Raw genomic sequence first — 18,183 nt, 5'->3', positions numbered from 1 at the left:
AAAATGCTTTTTCAACCTGTTTTGCTCCAAAGGAAAAAAGTGAAAAAGTAGCGAAGGGTGATGCGCCGTTCATGACCAAAATGGCTCTGAAACGTGAACAGCGCCAGAACTTTTTGTTGTTGTTTTTCTTATGCAATTTTACATAACTGGTACATGTAAGAAACACGAGAAACTGTGTCACGGCAGAGCAAACGACACGCGTGAAAACTATTTGCACTGGAAATGGTCCTGGTTTCTTTTGTTTTATTTGTATCCATTTCAAAGGGTGGTGCAGATCAAAACCACCATAGGTTGCAGTGTTAATTTTGACATATTTGACAACATATTTTTATGTTTTAGTCTTTTGACGAAAATGTAATTCAATTTTAGTCAAGATTTTGTCAAAAAGATATCTTCAATATTAGCCTGATTTTACTCGACTAAAATTGCAAGTAAATGTATAATAATCACTATAATCATTTTTAATCTTGGTCTTCTGTTTCATGGAGCTGCTTCCCCATGAACAAGTCTATCCTTTTCATTCTTCTTCTTCTTCTTCTTCTTCTTCTTCTTCTTCTTCTTCTTCTTCTTCTTCTTCTTCTTCTTCTTCTTCTCCTTCTTCTTCTTCTTCTTCTTCTTCTTCTTCTTCTTCTTCTTCTCCTTCTTCTTCTTCTCCTTCTTCTCCTTCTCCTTCATTTTTATTTAGTTTTATTTTAGTCGACTAAAATATCTGGACATTTAAGTCATAGTTTTAGTCTCATGAAAAACTTTGAATTTATAAGTCCAATTTTAGTCGTCACAAATATCACTTTGACTAAAATTAAGACTAAATATTTTAGTCGACGAAATCAACACTGGTAGGTTGAGACCATTTTAATAAAAACGTGTTATTAGCTTCCAGACATTATCTGAAATAAAATCATATAATTTTTTGTGTATAAAACTTAGTATTCCTTAATAATACAATACAAAGTGTTTCAAGTATTGAACAAATGATCTTTTGTTAATGAAATCGATTTTCTTTTTCTACTTGCTGATATATTTTAATTCATTTAAATGCTTTTGGTTTTATAACTTTGGTTTAAGATGACTGACATTCATTCATTCTAATAATTTAAGTTAATCAACACACTCGGCAACCAAAGTAAAATTAACTTTTATTAGAGCAGTGCACATATAAAGCGTGATGGGGCCCTCAGAAAGGTTACATGTGTGTGGCCAAAACAAGGCGGCGTCCTGCAGTGTTTTTCCAGCTTTAGAGCGAGCTGCCGTCTCTTGTGATGCAGATCTGTGTGTAGCCGCTGTAGTTTCCAGTCCTGAGCGCGGTGTATTTGTATGTAAGCACAAGGCAGACTCCCGATGTAGAGTCTGCTGCGTCACGGAGAGTCGCAAATGCGGGCCAGTTTCATCAAGACTGGCCGGGTCGCACACCAGGCTCATGGGTCAAATGTAAAGCTGTGTTTCTGGCGTATGCTGTTGTAACGCTGCATTAATACTGTATGTAATAAGGTTAGGACTTGTATTGCAACAGGAGGAATATGACTGAACAGAAAAAACAGGTTCGTTATAGGAGCTTGGGGGAAATGATGAACACGATGCACATAAATAAGATTTAAAGTGAAGTATATTCAAGCAAAAAAAAATTGTAACACACAGTAACAAATAAATATAAATAAGGCCTCGTTTAAAGTGCACAACAACGACAATAAGGGAATTTTTTTCTCCAAAAAACCCTTATGACCTTTGGTCCAATAGTTCAGATTTTCCTTGTCCAAGAAAGTTCAAAGTTCAAAAAGACAAAAAATTTAGAAAAAGTAATAATCCAACAAAAAGTGTCCAGCGGGGGCACAGAAGAGGAATGATAATGATTTACCCCTGACAGAAAACATATTTTGAGTGTATTGCCTATAGTTGGTGATTTTACGATATCGGACGATCTACCGCCGATAAAAGCCGATATCTCCGGGGCTGAACGTTTTTTCATTGGAAAGAGCAAAGTCAGGACTTTAAAACTAGTCTTCCCACAACTCCTTAGGCCTCAGGGGAACAGAGAAACTTCAGGATGAAAATTGGTTAGTTACAGGTTTGTTAAATAAGTTTCACTAAACCTCAGTCACACAGACCGCTAACCTCCGCAACCAATCAAAGCTGGGACAGAAACTGATATTGAATCACCTAAAGTAATACAGTAAAATCTTTTTTTTTTACAGGATTGTAGACCAGACATTTGGAAAAATCTGCCAAAAATATCACCATCGGCCAATAAAAACCATATTGGTCGACCTCTACTCTTCTGTGTAGAAATGCCACGGATAGAATACAATTATGTCTTATTTTATTATGATACTGGTGGATAAATGTTTCCATATATAATCAGGATTTATTTAATTTCTAGTTTTACTGCCCTTGCTCTTTGGGATTGCATCTTTAAACGCACACTGCGGAACATTTGAAGTGTGGCCAAAAAACAACAACATGCTCTTAAAGGGGCTAGATGCAAGTTGGCCATTTTATGCTCACTACTGCCACCTCAGGTCATGTGTGTAGCTGCACCTTCTATATTAAGCTCGTGGATGATAGCACTTCGGACCCGAAGTAACAACTTTTTGAGTGACAGTGCAGGATTTTAGAGGCAGTTGTGGTGAACAGGTCTGAGCTCATTCTACACATTAGGACATTGTTGGAAGATGTAGGGGGAGGAAAATACATAACATTTTTAAACTCTGTATAGTCCCTTTTAATGACCAGCTAGACAACAAAAACAACACAAAAAATGTATATTATTGACTGTTTTTGCTGTGGGTGATCAAAAAATGGATTTGAATGGGGACCGAATCTATAAAATGTCATATTTGGAGACGTCCGGCACCCAGTAAAGTTTCAAACCAGGTCTTTGAGGAGAGACACTCACAGTAAATACATGTCCATTTGACTTTTTATAATTAAAAATTTGTAAAAAAAATTGTAATCTATTCTGGCCACCGTTTTTCCATACTGTGATATGTTCTCACCTCAGCTTAGACGAGTTGATACGTACCGGTCTGGTCTTCGTGGAAGAGCTTGGTCGCTTCTAACTTCACCCCGTTTGGAGCTATAGGAATATACAGGGAGAGGCCAAATGCTAACAACATCTTTGGTCTTTGTGCGTGCGCTCAGTCACGCAAAACGACCTGACAGCTACGTATCAACTCGTCTAAGCTCAGGCAAGAACATACAGTATCTTGGTATGTAATAACGGTGGCCTGTTCCTTTAAATGTTACGCTATACGGCTTTAAACAATGGGTGGAAGATTGGAGTTTGTTGCAGTAAATACTAGCTCTACAGACCATGCATTGTATTTGTTAAACCTAAATGTAAAATGTGTCTGCTCACTGTTGAACTAAATCAAAGGCTTGAGCAGGAAAGGATTGGACTGTCTGATTTGCTCTGACTCCTCCCACTTCTTCTTGTGCTGCGTGGAACAAGTTTGACTGGTTAACTATGTTTATAGCAAGGAGACACAGAAGTCCTGGACAAATCTCTGTGGGATTAAATCAATAAGGAAGATTGTCACTTGAATCTGGACAGTGCTTTGTTTTCACACATTTCTGTCTTGCATAATGTTGTTAGTTTTCCACCTTCTCTCCGATTTGAACATAACCTAATACATTTACAGATACCCAGTGAATGAGTTAAACTAGCTTATATACAGAAAAGGCACCTTCTAGTGTTGCCCTCAGTGACCCCTGTTTTCCTGTTTTTTATTTTTGACACTTTTTACTGTGCTTTTTGTGGTTCTGAGACTGATCATCACTTATAGTGGACATGTCATGTATAAGGAGCTTAAAAATAGAATCAAAAACATTATTTTGGGTGCCTCAGCTTTGATAATGTACGTTTTATAATTTGAAAATATGTCTCTGTAAGAATTAAAAGGCAATAATGGAATGCAGGCGAAAGAGCTGGTAAAAGTCTTGACTGGGGCTTCTCCTGCTGGGAGATATTTTCTTTAAAAAATAACTTCCAGGTTGGACGTACCGTTACTGGTTGTAGTTTGGTAATGGCGGTGGATACAAAAGTAAAGGAAGCTCTTCAATCCGTTCTGGCTCGGCTCCCAAATATCCAGAAATATAAATTGAAGCCTTGGCTGCCCCCAAGAGTTATGATAGCTTTACATATGTCATGACCAAATGCTAGCGATTGGGTAAAATCAGATCAAATTGTTTCACAACTTTAAAAGGAGTTCACCCCTCTCACCTGAAAACAGAGCTCAACTGTGACGATCCAGACCCTCTGTACGAAATGAGTACGAGGGTACGGGAAGACCAGGCTAGTATTAAACGAGTGTAATCAGGAAGTACAGAACGAGGCGCTGACACCGTAGAAGAAGAAACAGCTAAATAAAACTTGTCCAGAATTACTCAAAACTGCAGGAATGTTGCGAAATACTAGGTCTGTCTTTGACAAGGGAACAACGTTAAAACCTCGAGAAAGTTGGTGTTTTCTACCTGTTTTTTTTCTTCTTGATTTGATATTGAGGTTGTCCTGGTGGCACTTGGAAGGCCATGAGCTGGTATGTAGTGTGAAAAGAACCACTGGTCTATTGTAATACAGTGTGGGGAAAAACGCCAAGTCCGTTGTATTTTCAAATGTCAGTTCTTTAGTTTACTTTTACCGATTATGTGCATTACAATACCTAAGTTGAATTGCTCAAGCTGATGCCAAGTCTAGTAAACCTCTTAATGTTGGTCTACACTATTAATATGGCGTATTTATTCTTGTTAGGGAGATACTGTTGTAGCACAAAGATAGTGACAGCAGCCAGGCCCCGTGTCTGTGCAGAGCTTTGAGTTTCTTCATGAACTTGGTGAACTGCAGTTCCCCTGCCCCTGTCGCCGCCTCTCCTGCCTCCTCCAACCATCAGTCCTTCAGTACTTTCGCCCCCCAAACACCGGCCCTGTAGTAAATGAATTGTTCTCACCTAGTAGTCAGTTTTAAACACATGAAACCGTCTGTGTTTTTGTTTAGATCATTTCATGTGGGAATGGCTGGTTGTTCTCTCGCTCTGAACAGTTCTACTGTATATCACGTGAATGTGATGGTGAATACTGGTCTGTCGGTGGCTTCTTTTCTTCCTTGAGTTTTTTGCTGGTTCGTAACCACTTATTGGAGCATTACCGCCACCTTCTGTTCCGGAGGAGGTGTCAGGCACTAAGCTCGCACTATATTGTCCCAAACCTAAACCGAGCAGTCTTTGTCCCAATATAAGATGGGAAAAGAAAAGAAATCTATACTCTTTATCCTACCATAGGACCTCCACTTGTGCTCTACTGCCACAATCCAGAAATACTCAAAATACTTCAATTGAACTTCAGCTCTTTAGCCTCTCCTTCATTACCTCCCGGCCAGTGGTTTCCTTGGAGATATTTTCTCTCCGCCATTCTGACAGACAGGCTTGTAATGAATTCATCATGAATTCATCTCTCATTGTAAGTATTTTTTTTTAAGAGAAGAAATGCATATATATGACTACCTATTTATATATATAGACTACCTATTTATGTTAAGACAAAAATCTGAGATCGCAGGATAATAGGAGCTAAACTGAACATGATTTTTGAACAAAATCACAACTTATTCAGAGCGTCATCTGCTTGTCAACATTGACTCATGTTTCATGATTACAAATGAAATGACAAAATTCGAGCTCATTATTTGCATTTTTTCAATTTTTATGAATTTTAAGGAACAGTATTTACCCATTTGCGTCGTGTGTCTTGATACTGCACTTCACTTGCCCACCCGGTCCTCATGTTCTTACCTCCACGCTGCATGCAGAAGAGGCGAGGCGTGGACCTCACACCACACCTCCTCTCGGTCTCCTCTCACGGTCCTTCACATATAAAATGAATTTGCGAAATGCAAAACGAAACCATGCGGTGTTAAACAGTGATGTGTGCTTAGAGAGAGCCCTGCACCGTCAGAGACAGAGCTGCGTCTTTAGTTTAATTACGGCTTGATTTTTCAATCTGTCAAAATGACTGGCGGACTTAAAAAACTCAGTCAAATCTAAAAATATTCCATAATTTTCGTTAATGTAACCTCTGCTCCCGAGAGATGCACCGATCCAGCTTTTTTCCCCCCAATATTGATACTGGTGGTTTGAGTCTCTACCAATGTCAGATATTAACTGATACCAAGAGAATTTCTTAAAAGTGGTTTTCTCTGAGTGAAAAAGTGAATGGTCCTCTTTTCTCCTTTGTGTCTCATCTTTTCCTGCAAACAAGATGTTGCATATCAATGATCAATTATCTATCTATTAATAAACGAATGTAAAAACATTTAACAAGGATCACTGGACTTACTCTAAATATCCTCGGCCTGATGACATGCATTAATATTAACAACTCACATGAAGTGACCTGATCATTTGAAGTGATCTGCACTTTTGCATTACAAATATGTTAGAGCAATTATTCTTGAACAGCATTTCATAAACTAAAATACAAAGAACCAGGTCGATGCGCACATCCAAATCTGAGCAGCGTGCAAAAGTCGAAAGTTGCAAATGGGAAAAATGGAGATGACTCTGCACAGCTGGCACCACAAGATGTGACGTTTTGGGCGTGTCTGATGACGGGCTAACACACCCGAAACGTCACATCTTGTGGTGCAAGAATAAAATAACTATTGGGAGCTCAAGCTGTGCAGAGTCATTGTTTCCATAAACTAAAATACAAACACGTAGCCACTCCGGCAGTGACCAATTATATTTTATTACTTTAGGTGATCAAATCATAATTTCTGTCCCAGCCTTGATTAGTTGCTGCTAGCATTAGCATACTGTTGTTAGCTACGGCATTTGATAGCGATGATGCATTTGCGGAGGTTAAAATTAACTTGGCTATTGAGTTTTCTCCTGGTCCTGAGCTTCAGAATGACGTGCATGTTCATTTTCTGAGATTTAGTTGGTGAAAGAGCCAAAACCGGTATCAGTTCAGTATTTGGAATCAATACCCAATATCGTATTTTTCCAGCAACTGCTCCTAGTGTCGGATCTGTGCATCTCTACTCCCGATGGGCACTATAACCCCATGCACTGCAAAACAACATGCTCCACAGACTCCTCCTGACATAACTCACACAGCCCTGTGCCACGCTCCCCTAAGCTGTAGCGTCTTGTTCAGAGTGCTGTGTCCAAGTCTGAGCCTTGTAATTACGATTCCATCCCTTCTTTGTCCCCGCTGCATTCTGCACACTCGCATCTTTATCGGATACAGATGTCTTCCATTGCTCCCTGCCTCCCAACATCTTTGCCACTCCGTCCTGAGTTACTCTCCACGCCACACTCTTTGCCTCAGCCTTGCTACTTTTGACTCTCATTTCTTCACTGCGTGTACTCAGTGCTTCCTTAGCCAGCCTGTCTGTGAGGGTACTGCTCATGTTTGTGTGTCTGTTGTACACATTCAAATAAAAGAGTATTTTAATGCACATTTTAAGCCAATTCAGAAAAATAAACAAGTTTGAAATATGTATATAATACCTACAAGAATCACATTTCAGAATGTGTTTGCAAAGCCCTAAACTACAGGGTTAGCGGGTTTTAAACATAAGAAGACCCTTTAGAGACCAGCTGTTTTGTTGTTTGCAAAGGATGTTGTTCTGCCTTAAAGTAATAGTCTGGAAGTCTAAATGTATTACACATTTTATAAAATGTGCAAAATTGATCGCCTGGTCTTGCTTTTTGATATTAAGTAAGTAATGTGTTGTTTTTTTATAAAGTCCCGCCTTCCCTGATCTCAGCAACTAATCAGAGTCTAGTATCCTACCATGTTGACCAATGAGACGAACTCTTCCTGTGAACCAGCCAGTCAGGTCCAATCAGGAGAGGTGGGGGAGGAGCTTGATAGTTTACTTCTGAAAATTTTGTTCCTGCTCTCCTCATTTTATATTACAAAGAAAGGCTTTCTGGTTAAAGAGGGGAGGAATTTGATTATTTACTTTAAAATTTCACTCCATCTTTCCTCACTTTGCAAACTTACTAGACTATCACTTTAATAATTGCAGCTTTTGCGATTTTAGGGTCAAGGACATCATTTGTGGCGTCGTACTGTAGATTTTAGTCAATGATTAACACGTTGCTTAAAAATGACCTTTTCTACTTCCTTGATTTCAAGTTTATGATGTTGACCGTGTTTTTTTGTTCTTCTCTTTCCAGGAATTTTATGACCACACAAAGCTCCTGTGGCAGGACGACGGCGTGAGAGCCTGCTGGGAGAGATCCAATGAATATCAACTCATCGACTGCGCGCAGTAGTAAGTGTCGCTCACTCCCAGTTACGAGCATTAGCACTGATACATGCTGTGGGTTCAGAGAGTTTTCAGACCAATATATATTTCTGTTAATTACGTAGCAGTCTGATGTTTAAATCAAATCCACAATGACTATAAAACACAGAAAAATATAAGATTCTTCTGAAGAATAGCTTTTTCAGTATCAGACTTCCGCCATAATGATCATAGAAGTAAATACAGGGGTCCCCTTTGGAGGACCGGCTCAGGCTGAAAGACGCGCTTGTTTATTTGAAGATGCGAACGTTGTCGGTTTCGCTTTGAGGCGTGTCCCGTGTGCTCAAACATGTGGTTCATGCGAGGTGTAAAAGTTCACAAGGTAATGGCGAGCGCTGCTTCCTCGAGCCTGTTCAAACCTGAATGTATGTTTGGAGACGACTGACTCTGCACTTTCTACTTGGAAACATTCAAACAGATTATGTCGATTTTTATTGGTGAAATGACTGTGCATTTACTATGAGGAAATCGTAATTGTTTGTTTCTTCTATTGACTTTATCTAGATACATTTATTTAGTTTTGCATTTGCGATTGTACTTGCAAGTTACACGTTTGTAGAATAGAGGTAGAAACTAAGAAACTTTCTCTATCTTACCTAATGTTAGATACAGACGGCATCTTTGGAATCGCCCTTATATGGTCATGTTTGAAACAGTTAAGGGGGAAAACAAAGAAGAGAAAAATCTGAACTTTCTCCAGTTATTCAAAAACTACTTCAACAGTTTTCTACCCAATAAAGACACAAAGACATGGAGAGGAGCAAAGTGGTTCAACAGCCCATAAATACATAAATAACAGAGAATTCTACATGCCGTTTTTTTTGCTTCTACTGAACAATCTGCTGTTCAACGTCCATATGCATCCATGTTTGATAAAGAAGTTCATGTACCACCAGAAAATGGCTCAAAAGTGTGGAAAATTGTGTTCCCCAAAAGATTCTGTTTTTCCCCTCGGCGAGGCCACGCCCCCTTCTTTAATGAGATGGCGTCTGTATTTATTGCACCTTTTGCAAACTGTTCAAACATTTTCTCTGAGCTCCTCGTCAGTTCTCTCCTGTGTCTCCTTTCTGTATTTATTATCCACTGTTGGATCTCTGTGAGGCCTCCTCTGTGTGGAAGCATGCAGTGGTCACATGGAGAGCTATGAAGGGCAGAGGCTGGACAAATATCGTTTGTGCTACTTTTTCTTTCTTTTATTGCACTCTTTTGTGTTTTACGTGTAAAGGAGTTGTTTTAAAACAGCAAGATGCATTTTGTACATTTGAAATGACTTCCCAATAACCTCTCTATTATTTCTTGTCAGTGCATTATATTTTTTGAGGGGAAATTTAGACAAATCTTGCAAGCGTTATCCACTAGACCTGTACTTCTCAACCTTGGGGCAATTAATCAAAAGTCAGGTCAGGTTCACAGACAAGTCTTTGGCAGTTGTTGGAGTTTGGACGAGACAATAGAAGATTGATTCCATTGTCTCATTAAATGACACTGGAGGAAAGCATCTGTTATTGTTTGAGCTCAGGTTTGTATAAAAGTATGTCAAAGTTCATGTTTTCATTATGAAACAAATCAAAAATTTAGATTGATCAATATGATGAATAAAAGGAGCTATACCTGATTGTACAAAGAAACAGGGTCACTCAAATTTCAAATTGCTATTTTCTGGTCCAAACTCATCTCAAACTTTCCTAATGCATTTACAATATCAAAATTCGTCACAGGGACTGAGTTTAAACCAGGTTTCACAACTTTCAGGAGGAAAACTGTCTCTTCACTGTAAAATATGCCTACTTTCCTGATACTTATGACTGTTAAAAAGGCTTTAAAACAGTATTTTTTGGATAAATGTCTGCTTTTACCATATACTAAAGGAAAAAACAAATTTTATTCTTAAAGTAGTTAAGTTACTTTTTTTGCCATATTGTCCAGCCCTTATGAGAGGCATAGTTTGTATGTAGTTTGTATCAGAAAACATGTCCTTCAGGGTTCGCGATTAGGGCAGGGTTTCATATTTTTCCATACGAGTACTTGAACGAGACTTTTTCCGATGCCTATTCTAAAATACTTCTTATCTCGATCCATAAAACAGATCAATACAGTTAACTTATTCTATTCATTACTTTCTTTTAGATTTGTATCATTTATTTGAGCATTTATTAGAACACTTTCTTTAGTGCTGTCCCTGGACCAACAGGCATCAAAACTAAACACAAATATTTGGTTTTGATGTGTTTTTTCTCCCCCTGATACCAGTGGGCCTAGTAGACGCTGGTATAGTTGAACGATACTCGGCCCTAATCATGAAAAACAGCTTATAATGGGGGTCTCGACCAAAAAAGGTTTAGACCTACTGCACTAGAGACTGACTGCACTTTTTTTTTTGTTAGCTTTGGCTTTGGTCCCTGTCAACTTCCATGTAGTGCTTAATCTAGACACTTGCCTGGAAATTTATTTTTAAAACCAAAATTACTGGTATCTATTTGAAAACTCTAGAGAAAACCAAATGTGTGTTTTTTTCGAAACGCAGCTTCTATGGAAGTGCTTGAAACCGCTCTGTGATCATTCTAATGGCTAAGACACTATAGCAACATTTTGTCCTTGTTCTGCCGTTTGATTTACGACACAAAGCAGCCCCGTTATCCGGGCTATTCTTGGCTGACGGCAAAAAAATCTCCAATCTTTCTAATTCAGGACGCAGTTGCGAGCTAATGTTAGAGAAGGGAATTGGTGGCGAGGAGAAAGCGATTGAAATAGCAAATCGGAGGGCTTCCCTGCATTGCGGGATCTCTCCTCCCTCCTCTCTCCCACACCCAGCAGCCCCAGTGGTACGGATCAGATGCTGCGCTGGGTGGCCGGACCGGAAGCGCTCCCCTCCCCCCGGCCGCGCAGCTTATGTAAACGGAGAAGGAGAGAAAAAGAGAGGGGAGAGAGCTATTTTTAACCAGGCCAGGCTACAGAAGGAACAAGAATGAGCCAGTGTGTTAGCAAAAGTTGAGCATTATTGATGAAGCTCGTTAGCATTAAAGCGATTACCCACGAATGTCTTCTTTCTGCGCCGCTCAGGGCCCCCTTATAAGTCGACACTATGGCCACATCTTTGTTGTCTGACAAGGAGGAACTCACTGAGGCTTCCCTTGCCCTATTTCTGCTCCGTCATGCTCTTGTGAAGTGCGCTTCTCTATAACTTTGATATCTTGGCACTTTTTAAAGACTCTTCCCTGGGCTGTGTACTGTCACATGCTCGCCGCAAAGATGTCGTCGTTGTCCTTGATTGCACGTGGACGTCTTGTGCTTGGTCTCAGTGTTGGTTAAGCACTGCAGACCCGAGTTAGATTTGTACATTTTCGATGGCGATGTGTGCGTATGAGATGGAACTACATCCCCCCCGAGGCCTTCGCAAAGGCGTGAATCCCAACTTGCAATGACAGCGCCCTGATAACTAACAAAGTCGAGCCCCTACCTGCTCTCCGCCCCCTTTCAAACGGATCTGTCCCGTCTAAGAAAGCCTATCGGTCAAAATCTTTAGAAAATAAACCCCAGCTACATTGACCTGGTACTAGACCTACGTATATAATGAACTCCTGTGTTTGCTCTGTCTGCAGCCTTTGACATCGCATAGATTAGATTATATCTTTCACCTTTTACAGAGCGCCGAGCAGGGTTTTCTAACATTTTGTCATGCTGCTTCTTCTGAAGATCAAAACTTTCCTCAAACTATTCAAGAAATATCTCATATAGAAGAGAGTGCAAAGTGTCAATACTTTTGCAAAAGATTAGATACTAGTTAAGTATTGATCTGGATTATCGAGTTCCTTTTTGAGGAAACTTTAGGAAGCTGACGATTGATTAAAAAGGGATAAGACTTTCTATTTCAACCCATTACACACTTTGCACTTTTAATCTGGTTATTTATTTTACTTATTTATTCATCAGGAACAATGCAATGGACACACCGTAGTTACAGTACAGGTTTGTAGCTGATGTGATGCTGAAAGAGCTCACTAGTAGTGCTACTCTTGTCCCTGGCTGGGCCTTTGCCGGTTTTCCCCGAGATGGGATTGTCCCCAGTTGGTTTGTGCTCATGTGCTTTTTATGTCGTAAAGTGGGGATTTTGACGACACCAAATAAAAACATAGTTTATCATTGATTTGCGTTTAGCTGACTAAACCTTTTAAACTTGGTGAGAGCATCTCAAAAGCTAAACTTTGGCTTGTTCATTTTAAACAAAAATCACATAAATGTTCTTTATACCAGGCATTTCTTTTGCAATTATGTTACTCTGAGAACAACAGCAGCTCACACTAAACTCAAGAACGTTGCAGCTTTTAACTTAAAAGCTCACATTAGCAGATAACTGAACAAATCATCAGGTGCAGAAGTCTGGAAGCTCGTTTTGACCTGAATTTTTCCGGTTGTTTCCCCCAGTTCCAGAGTACCGTATTTCTGCACAATTTGCAGTAGTAAAATACAAAATAAAATGTCTGTATAACTTTTTAGATCACACACATACAGTACAGCACCACAATCTACACATTTCTGAGGATTTCCACAGCTTAAATATAGTGTGAGACATTCTTATGAGACCGAGCATTGAATAAGCCTTTAAGTGGAAACCCTTTAACAAACTCAGGTAATGTTTTTTATTGCTTTTGAAAGAAATGGTACCCACTTTTGAGTCCCCCCCTAACCAGTGGAGATTTAAATTGTCCGATTTGCAAAAAAGCATAATATCTTTGACAAATATTAAGCTGTTATGAACTATTCAAAAGCCAACTAAGGCTAGAAAAGTTTACCTTCCAACCAACAACCGGATTGTATGTAAGCTATTTAAGCAACCACTTTGTAAAACGACCGAATGAGTCAGAGCACATTCGGTTGGGCCTTTTTAATATGTTGGTCTGGACTTTCCGGTTCTTCTTGTTTAACTCAATCATGCCATTTGATTAATTACACCCGCAGTATATTAATAGCACGAAGGTAGAGAGTTTAGAAAAGTATCAGGAACTTACAAAACTTTAAATCACTCCTCAAAGCCCACCTGTTCCATCTGGGTTGTCCTTCATTTTTTAACTGCGTTGTCTTCATTTTCTTTATGTATAGCATCCTTGAGCATCCAAAAAAGCGATATACAAGTTTGAGGTATTATGATAATGAAAAGAATCTCAACATACCTGGAGTTGTGTTTCGAGCCACACAGTCTTTTTTTCCCTTTCTTTATTACCTGTATTGAAACAGCTGCGCCGCAAAGGGGAGCAAAAGGAGGGGGATAAAGTGTGAGATATTAATACGTTTAACCTCTTATCCCCCGCCTTAACGCATTGTCTCCAGTTTGGCTTTACCCAAAACTAAAGGCTTCTTGACTGGAGAGCAACAGTGTAATGCCTTATAAGGGAGAAAACTGATTGTAACTTTTTTGGCGTGGTTTTGTCACATTTTTGTCTTGTTCTCGTCTCTTTTTATTATGTTTTTGTGTCATGGTTTCACTATGTTGTTGTCACATTTTGTCGCTGTTTTGAGTGTTTTTCCATTGCCTTTTTTTGTGTGTGTTTTATGCATGGTTTCTATTTTGTTATTGTTGCTTTTCCGGCATTTTTTGTCGCTCTTTTGTCTCCTTTTTTGTTGCGTTTTCATTCTCGTTTTTGTTGTTACTTAGATGCTTTTTTTCAAGAAGCTTTTAGATTTGGGTAATGCCAAGCAGGAGAAAATAAGCTCCAGTCAGGTGGGGGTTAAGAGGTTAAACTTTGAATTGGGATTATTTCCAAATACCTGCCTTTAAAGTGGCCATATCATGCATATGGAGCCTACAAATAGACTTGAACACGTCATTTTGGATGCCAAGGCATTGGTATGTTAAGTTTTATAGTGTGAAATTACAACAAGCACTAGAGCTGGTGAAGATTTTCCCTGGGACTCCTCCTGCTGGCAGCTGTAGGAATAACTATAAAAAAAACCTAACTTCCAGTTTCGATTTACGGCATTGTTTACAGCTTCACCGTGGCCTGATAAACACACTTAGGCAGAGAATTGCTATTGGATTATGGGCTTTAATAATGTGGAGGACAGTTTTGGGATTTACCATTGACACAGTTGTTTCCAGAAAGTACAAAACAAATTGCTGACACTGTAGAAGAAGAAACGGCTAAATTGAAATATTACTCAAAAAAAACTAGGGCTGAGAAATTAATCGAAATTTGATCAAAAGTGTTTAGATTCTGTGTGATTCAGCGGAAGTCCAGTTCTAGTCTCAGTTTAATCTGCAATTTCTTCAACAATGAGGTTATTAGGGATGCACTGATACCACTTTTTCTAAAACTGATGAGTACTAGTACATTGATTTAAGTCTCTTTTTGCCTTTACTACAGCTCTTGTTTTTATAGCAAATTAGCGAGTAGCTACAGCATTTTGATTGATTTGCTGCAGCTCAGTTTCGCTCAATACGGACATGCTATATCTCTGTGCTTTGGATTTTCTGAGGACTTCTTAGTCGCTGGGTTTGTTTTTCAGATGAATAAGCCCATGGGCATAAGACGGCGCAAGAATCACCAGAAGTGTTAGCCGCGAGTTAGCCGCTAGCTCAGCAACATTAGCCTGTATCTTGTAAACACTGCAGACTCCACACTGCAACACTAACAACATGTAGCTCTGGTTAAATCCAGGAGTGTCGTCTGTAATAAAGTCAGCTCTATGTGGAATATTGTATTGTATTGTATTCTTGCACTAAAGAATTATCCAGCTTGTTGTTATTTTCTCTCCTCAGCTGAGAGCTGCGTCCCGTAGTAGCGCCAAGTGTTATCGGTTTCTGGTATCGGGACCTCATTAATGAGTACGAGTATGAGTACAAGCATGTGTTATCGGCCCGATACTGGTACCCTAGAGGGTTAGGGTAAAGCTGCCCCGAATTGTTACCCAAAACGCTGAGCTAGTAAATGCAACGTGTCCTGTTTTGCAATCGAATGTATGTCACATCTCTTTCCTTCTCTTCCTGACAACTGTAGCCTACATGCGTGATTGGTAGCCTGCATAAACGGCGTAAATACTGCGTCGCCCGAGGGAATTTGTGGAAAAACACGGTGCATCATGAGACATTGCTGACCAGTCGCAGATGATTATGGATTTGGAGACAATAAACAAAAGGCCGTTCACATGCACCATGGCTCCTTTTCCTTTTGAATTGCCGTGTGTGACTGCCCCGGAGCAAGGACTATTCTTGCCAACAGTCAGCCTTTTTACCAATGATACTTGACAGTTTTTTTTTGCAACAGCTTCCAACAGAAACATTTGATGCGATTAAATGCTAAACTTGATTATTTGTTGCAGGCTTGATACGCGATCGCTCTACAAAGAAACAGAAATAATAATAATAATTTTAGATTTCAGTTCAGTGCGTGCTAACCATTTATCCCATGGCAGTTTTCAGCTCGCAATTTTTTTTTTCTCATTCTACTCTCATATCTTTACGTATCATTGGCCCTGTCTTCAGCCAATCAGAAGTTTTGTTACAACCAAAAACAACACCCTAAATAAATGACAATTATGCTAGGAGGCTAATGATATGTTGCTTTAGTCTTGGGGCACTGTGCGTTTTAGATCGTACACAGATTATTACACATACAGGGAATGTTTGACAATATACTATACACACAGGCTGATGTGTTTTGACATCGTGAAAGATCAAGCACACCAGCTCCTTGTTGATGAGAGAGAGAGAGAGAGAGAAAAAAAAAATCATGCATTTTTGACCTGTTCCCTCCTGCTTTTGTTCCTTTTTTCGTATTTTTCCTGTCAAGACGAAAGTCAAAAGTGTATCTTGAAATACTGTGGATCTTGTCGGTGAGTTCTACAAAATCAGAGCTCCCCAAAGTGTTGTAATGTAATTCAGCCACTTTTATCAGGGAGTTCTTAAATATGGAAAACAATTACTGCCTATGTCCATGAAGTAAAGGGTTTGTTTTTTAGATTATTATTATGTTTTTGCTCAAAAAAGACTTGCTGTTGTGGATCCTAAATTTCATCCACAGTCAGTCAGTCGGCCTGATTTACCTGATTTTTTTTCTTTTATTTGTTTATTTGACAGAGACAATTGTGATCATTTCTGTAAATGTCAGTATTGGCTATAGCGCTTGTTTTCAACAGTTGGGAAAGGTGTAGAATTCCAATATGAAAACCATTTCCCAAGATCATTACAACAATTATATAATGAATAAGGCTACATATACACATGGCAATTGCAGCAGTTCTGAGGAAAAAAAGACCTGGTTTTGTCCTGTTTCGGACCTGGTTTTAAGTCCTAGTTTTGCCTTTTAGATGATCGTGTATTTGGTTTGTAACTCATTTCTCTTGGCTTTGCCTTTACCTTTTTACAGAACTATCATCCTTGCGCTCTCTTGTGTAACCGTACAGCCCCGGTCCCTCTCCTTCAGCCCGCTCTCTGTATTTGTCACTTTTGCCTTTTGTCGGTGGCTCCTCAATCGTTCCTTTTCCTCTCGTCCGCCCGTCTCCCTCCCTCCCGCTCTCTCCCTCTCCCTGGCCCCTCTCCAGTCGCACAAGATTTGGAGCCGATTGTCTATTTATAGCGCCTGTGGTTCCGTCGCCATGACAACCGAGCTGGAGGCCAGGGCGCCAGGGAGCTATTTTTGGAGCTGCGCTGTAATGTCAGACACAGCCTTCCCTTCTCTCTCTTCTCTCCCCTCCCTCCCTCCCTCCCTCCCTCCCTCTCGCTTTCTTTCTTTCTTTCTCTCTCTCAGCCTTTTTACAAACGGTGCACGCGGTTTATCTGTGGCTGCTGTGGACGGCTATTCTCCTGCTCCGAGCCGTGCACACACGTCGAAAAAAGCCCATGGTACTTCGGTATTTTGTATATGCACAAACGAGGAGTGTCTGCGTCTGCTGCAGGAGGAGCGGGGGGGGAAGTGAGAGGAGCGGGGATGACGCTTTGATAACGCGGCGGCGGCTACTCTAGGCTAACTCAAGAAATTAGCTCCTCACAGTCATGGCGATAGAAGTTAGGATTAAGTTTGGACAGTTTTAACGCACACATTGTGGAGTCTAGAACACCATCCACAAACGGAAACCTCTTTGCTTTTTGTTGGGGATGATATAAAGCAATACTAAGTAACTTGTTTACTTTAATAAATCCTTGCCATTGTCCCTCTGGGGGTAATGCAAGTGTTAATGGGATGATTGGGGGGTCTTTCATCTCCCCCTGGTGTGTCTGGCCAGAAAACCATGCTTGCATCTTGACTGTCACTGGGTCGGAGTCTCCAATACACACTAATGGAATCACGTAGAAGAAGCTAGCAGGCTAATGGGCAAAGCTATCTGTGGGCTGGCACCACTTAAACAGTATTTACAGCCAAGTTTGAGTGATTGGATGTACAATATCTCTCTCTCTCCCTTTGTCTTTTCTGTCAGCGTAGTATTTACTCTCACGGACAATTAATAAGTAAAAAAAACGCAACATGCTACGGCATCGGCAGTGGCGCTTATGGCCTCTAGGGGCACGAGTTATTTAGCTCTGCTTGAAGTCCAGGGCACTTATTTCAAATGATATACTGCTTTATCTAAAACTAGTTACCTAACTGCAGCAACTAATTTCTTTTATCGTTTCTGTATCTGTGCGTTCCACAGTTTTAACGCACACAAGTTAGTATTATGCGGAGCTCCTTTTTCAGAGATGGAAAAAGGAAAGTTAGTTTATGTTCATCTGCTTTTTATGTTAGAAACTGGGGACTTTAATGTCAGTAAATAAAATTGGTCTTGGTTATAGACCGTTTACCTGAGCTAATGATTAGCTACTTGGCTAACCATTTTGATTTGGTATTGGTGTCTCAAAAGTTAAACTTTGATTTGTTTTATTAAGTATCGCGATAATTTACCTT

The 18,183-nt window shown here is 39.9% G+C and overlaps 2 protein-coding genes and 1 long non-coding RNA gene across 4 annotated transcripts in view; 1 reads left to right on the top strand and 2 right to left on the bottom strand.

Annotated features, from left to right (window-relative positions):
- LOC306980135 overlaps positions 1-18,183 on the bottom strand; it is an 857,770-nt gene that overhangs the window by 341,058 nt on the left and 498,529 nt on the right. Inside the window, exon 2 of the long non-coding RNA XR_013793998.1 lies at positions 17,430-17,533. This is a non-coding gene — a long non-coding RNA (uncharacterized lncRNA). The remainder of the gene's footprint in view (positions 1-17,429; positions 17,534-18,183) is intronic.
- inka2 (inka box actin regulator 2) overlaps positions 1-18,183 on the bottom strand; it is a 373,123-nt gene that overhangs the window by 187,771 nt on the left and 167,169 nt on the right. The window lies entirely within an intron of this gene.
- LOC306980084 (guanine nucleotide-binding protein G(s) subunit alpha) overlaps positions 1-18,183 on the top strand; it is a 45,596-nt gene that overhangs the window by 13,344 nt on the left and 14,069 nt on the right. For both annotated transcript variants that reach the window (XM_079579324.1, XM_079579323.1), the window contains exon 6: positions 8,178-8,275. In XM_079579324.1, the coding sequence (XP_079435450.1) occupies positions 8,178-8,275 (98 nt within the window). The remainder of the gene's footprint in view (positions 1-8,177; positions 8,276-18,183) is intronic.

This window comes from Gobius niger (genome assembly GCF_951799975.1).
Source record: "Gobius niger genome assembly, chromosome: 20".
NCBI lineage: Eukaryota > Metazoa > Chordata > Actinopteri > Gobiiformes > Gobiidae > Gobius > Gobius niger.
The sequence above is the reverse complement of the archived record's forward strand: the minus strand, read 5'-3'. Positions and strand labels throughout refer to the sequence as shown.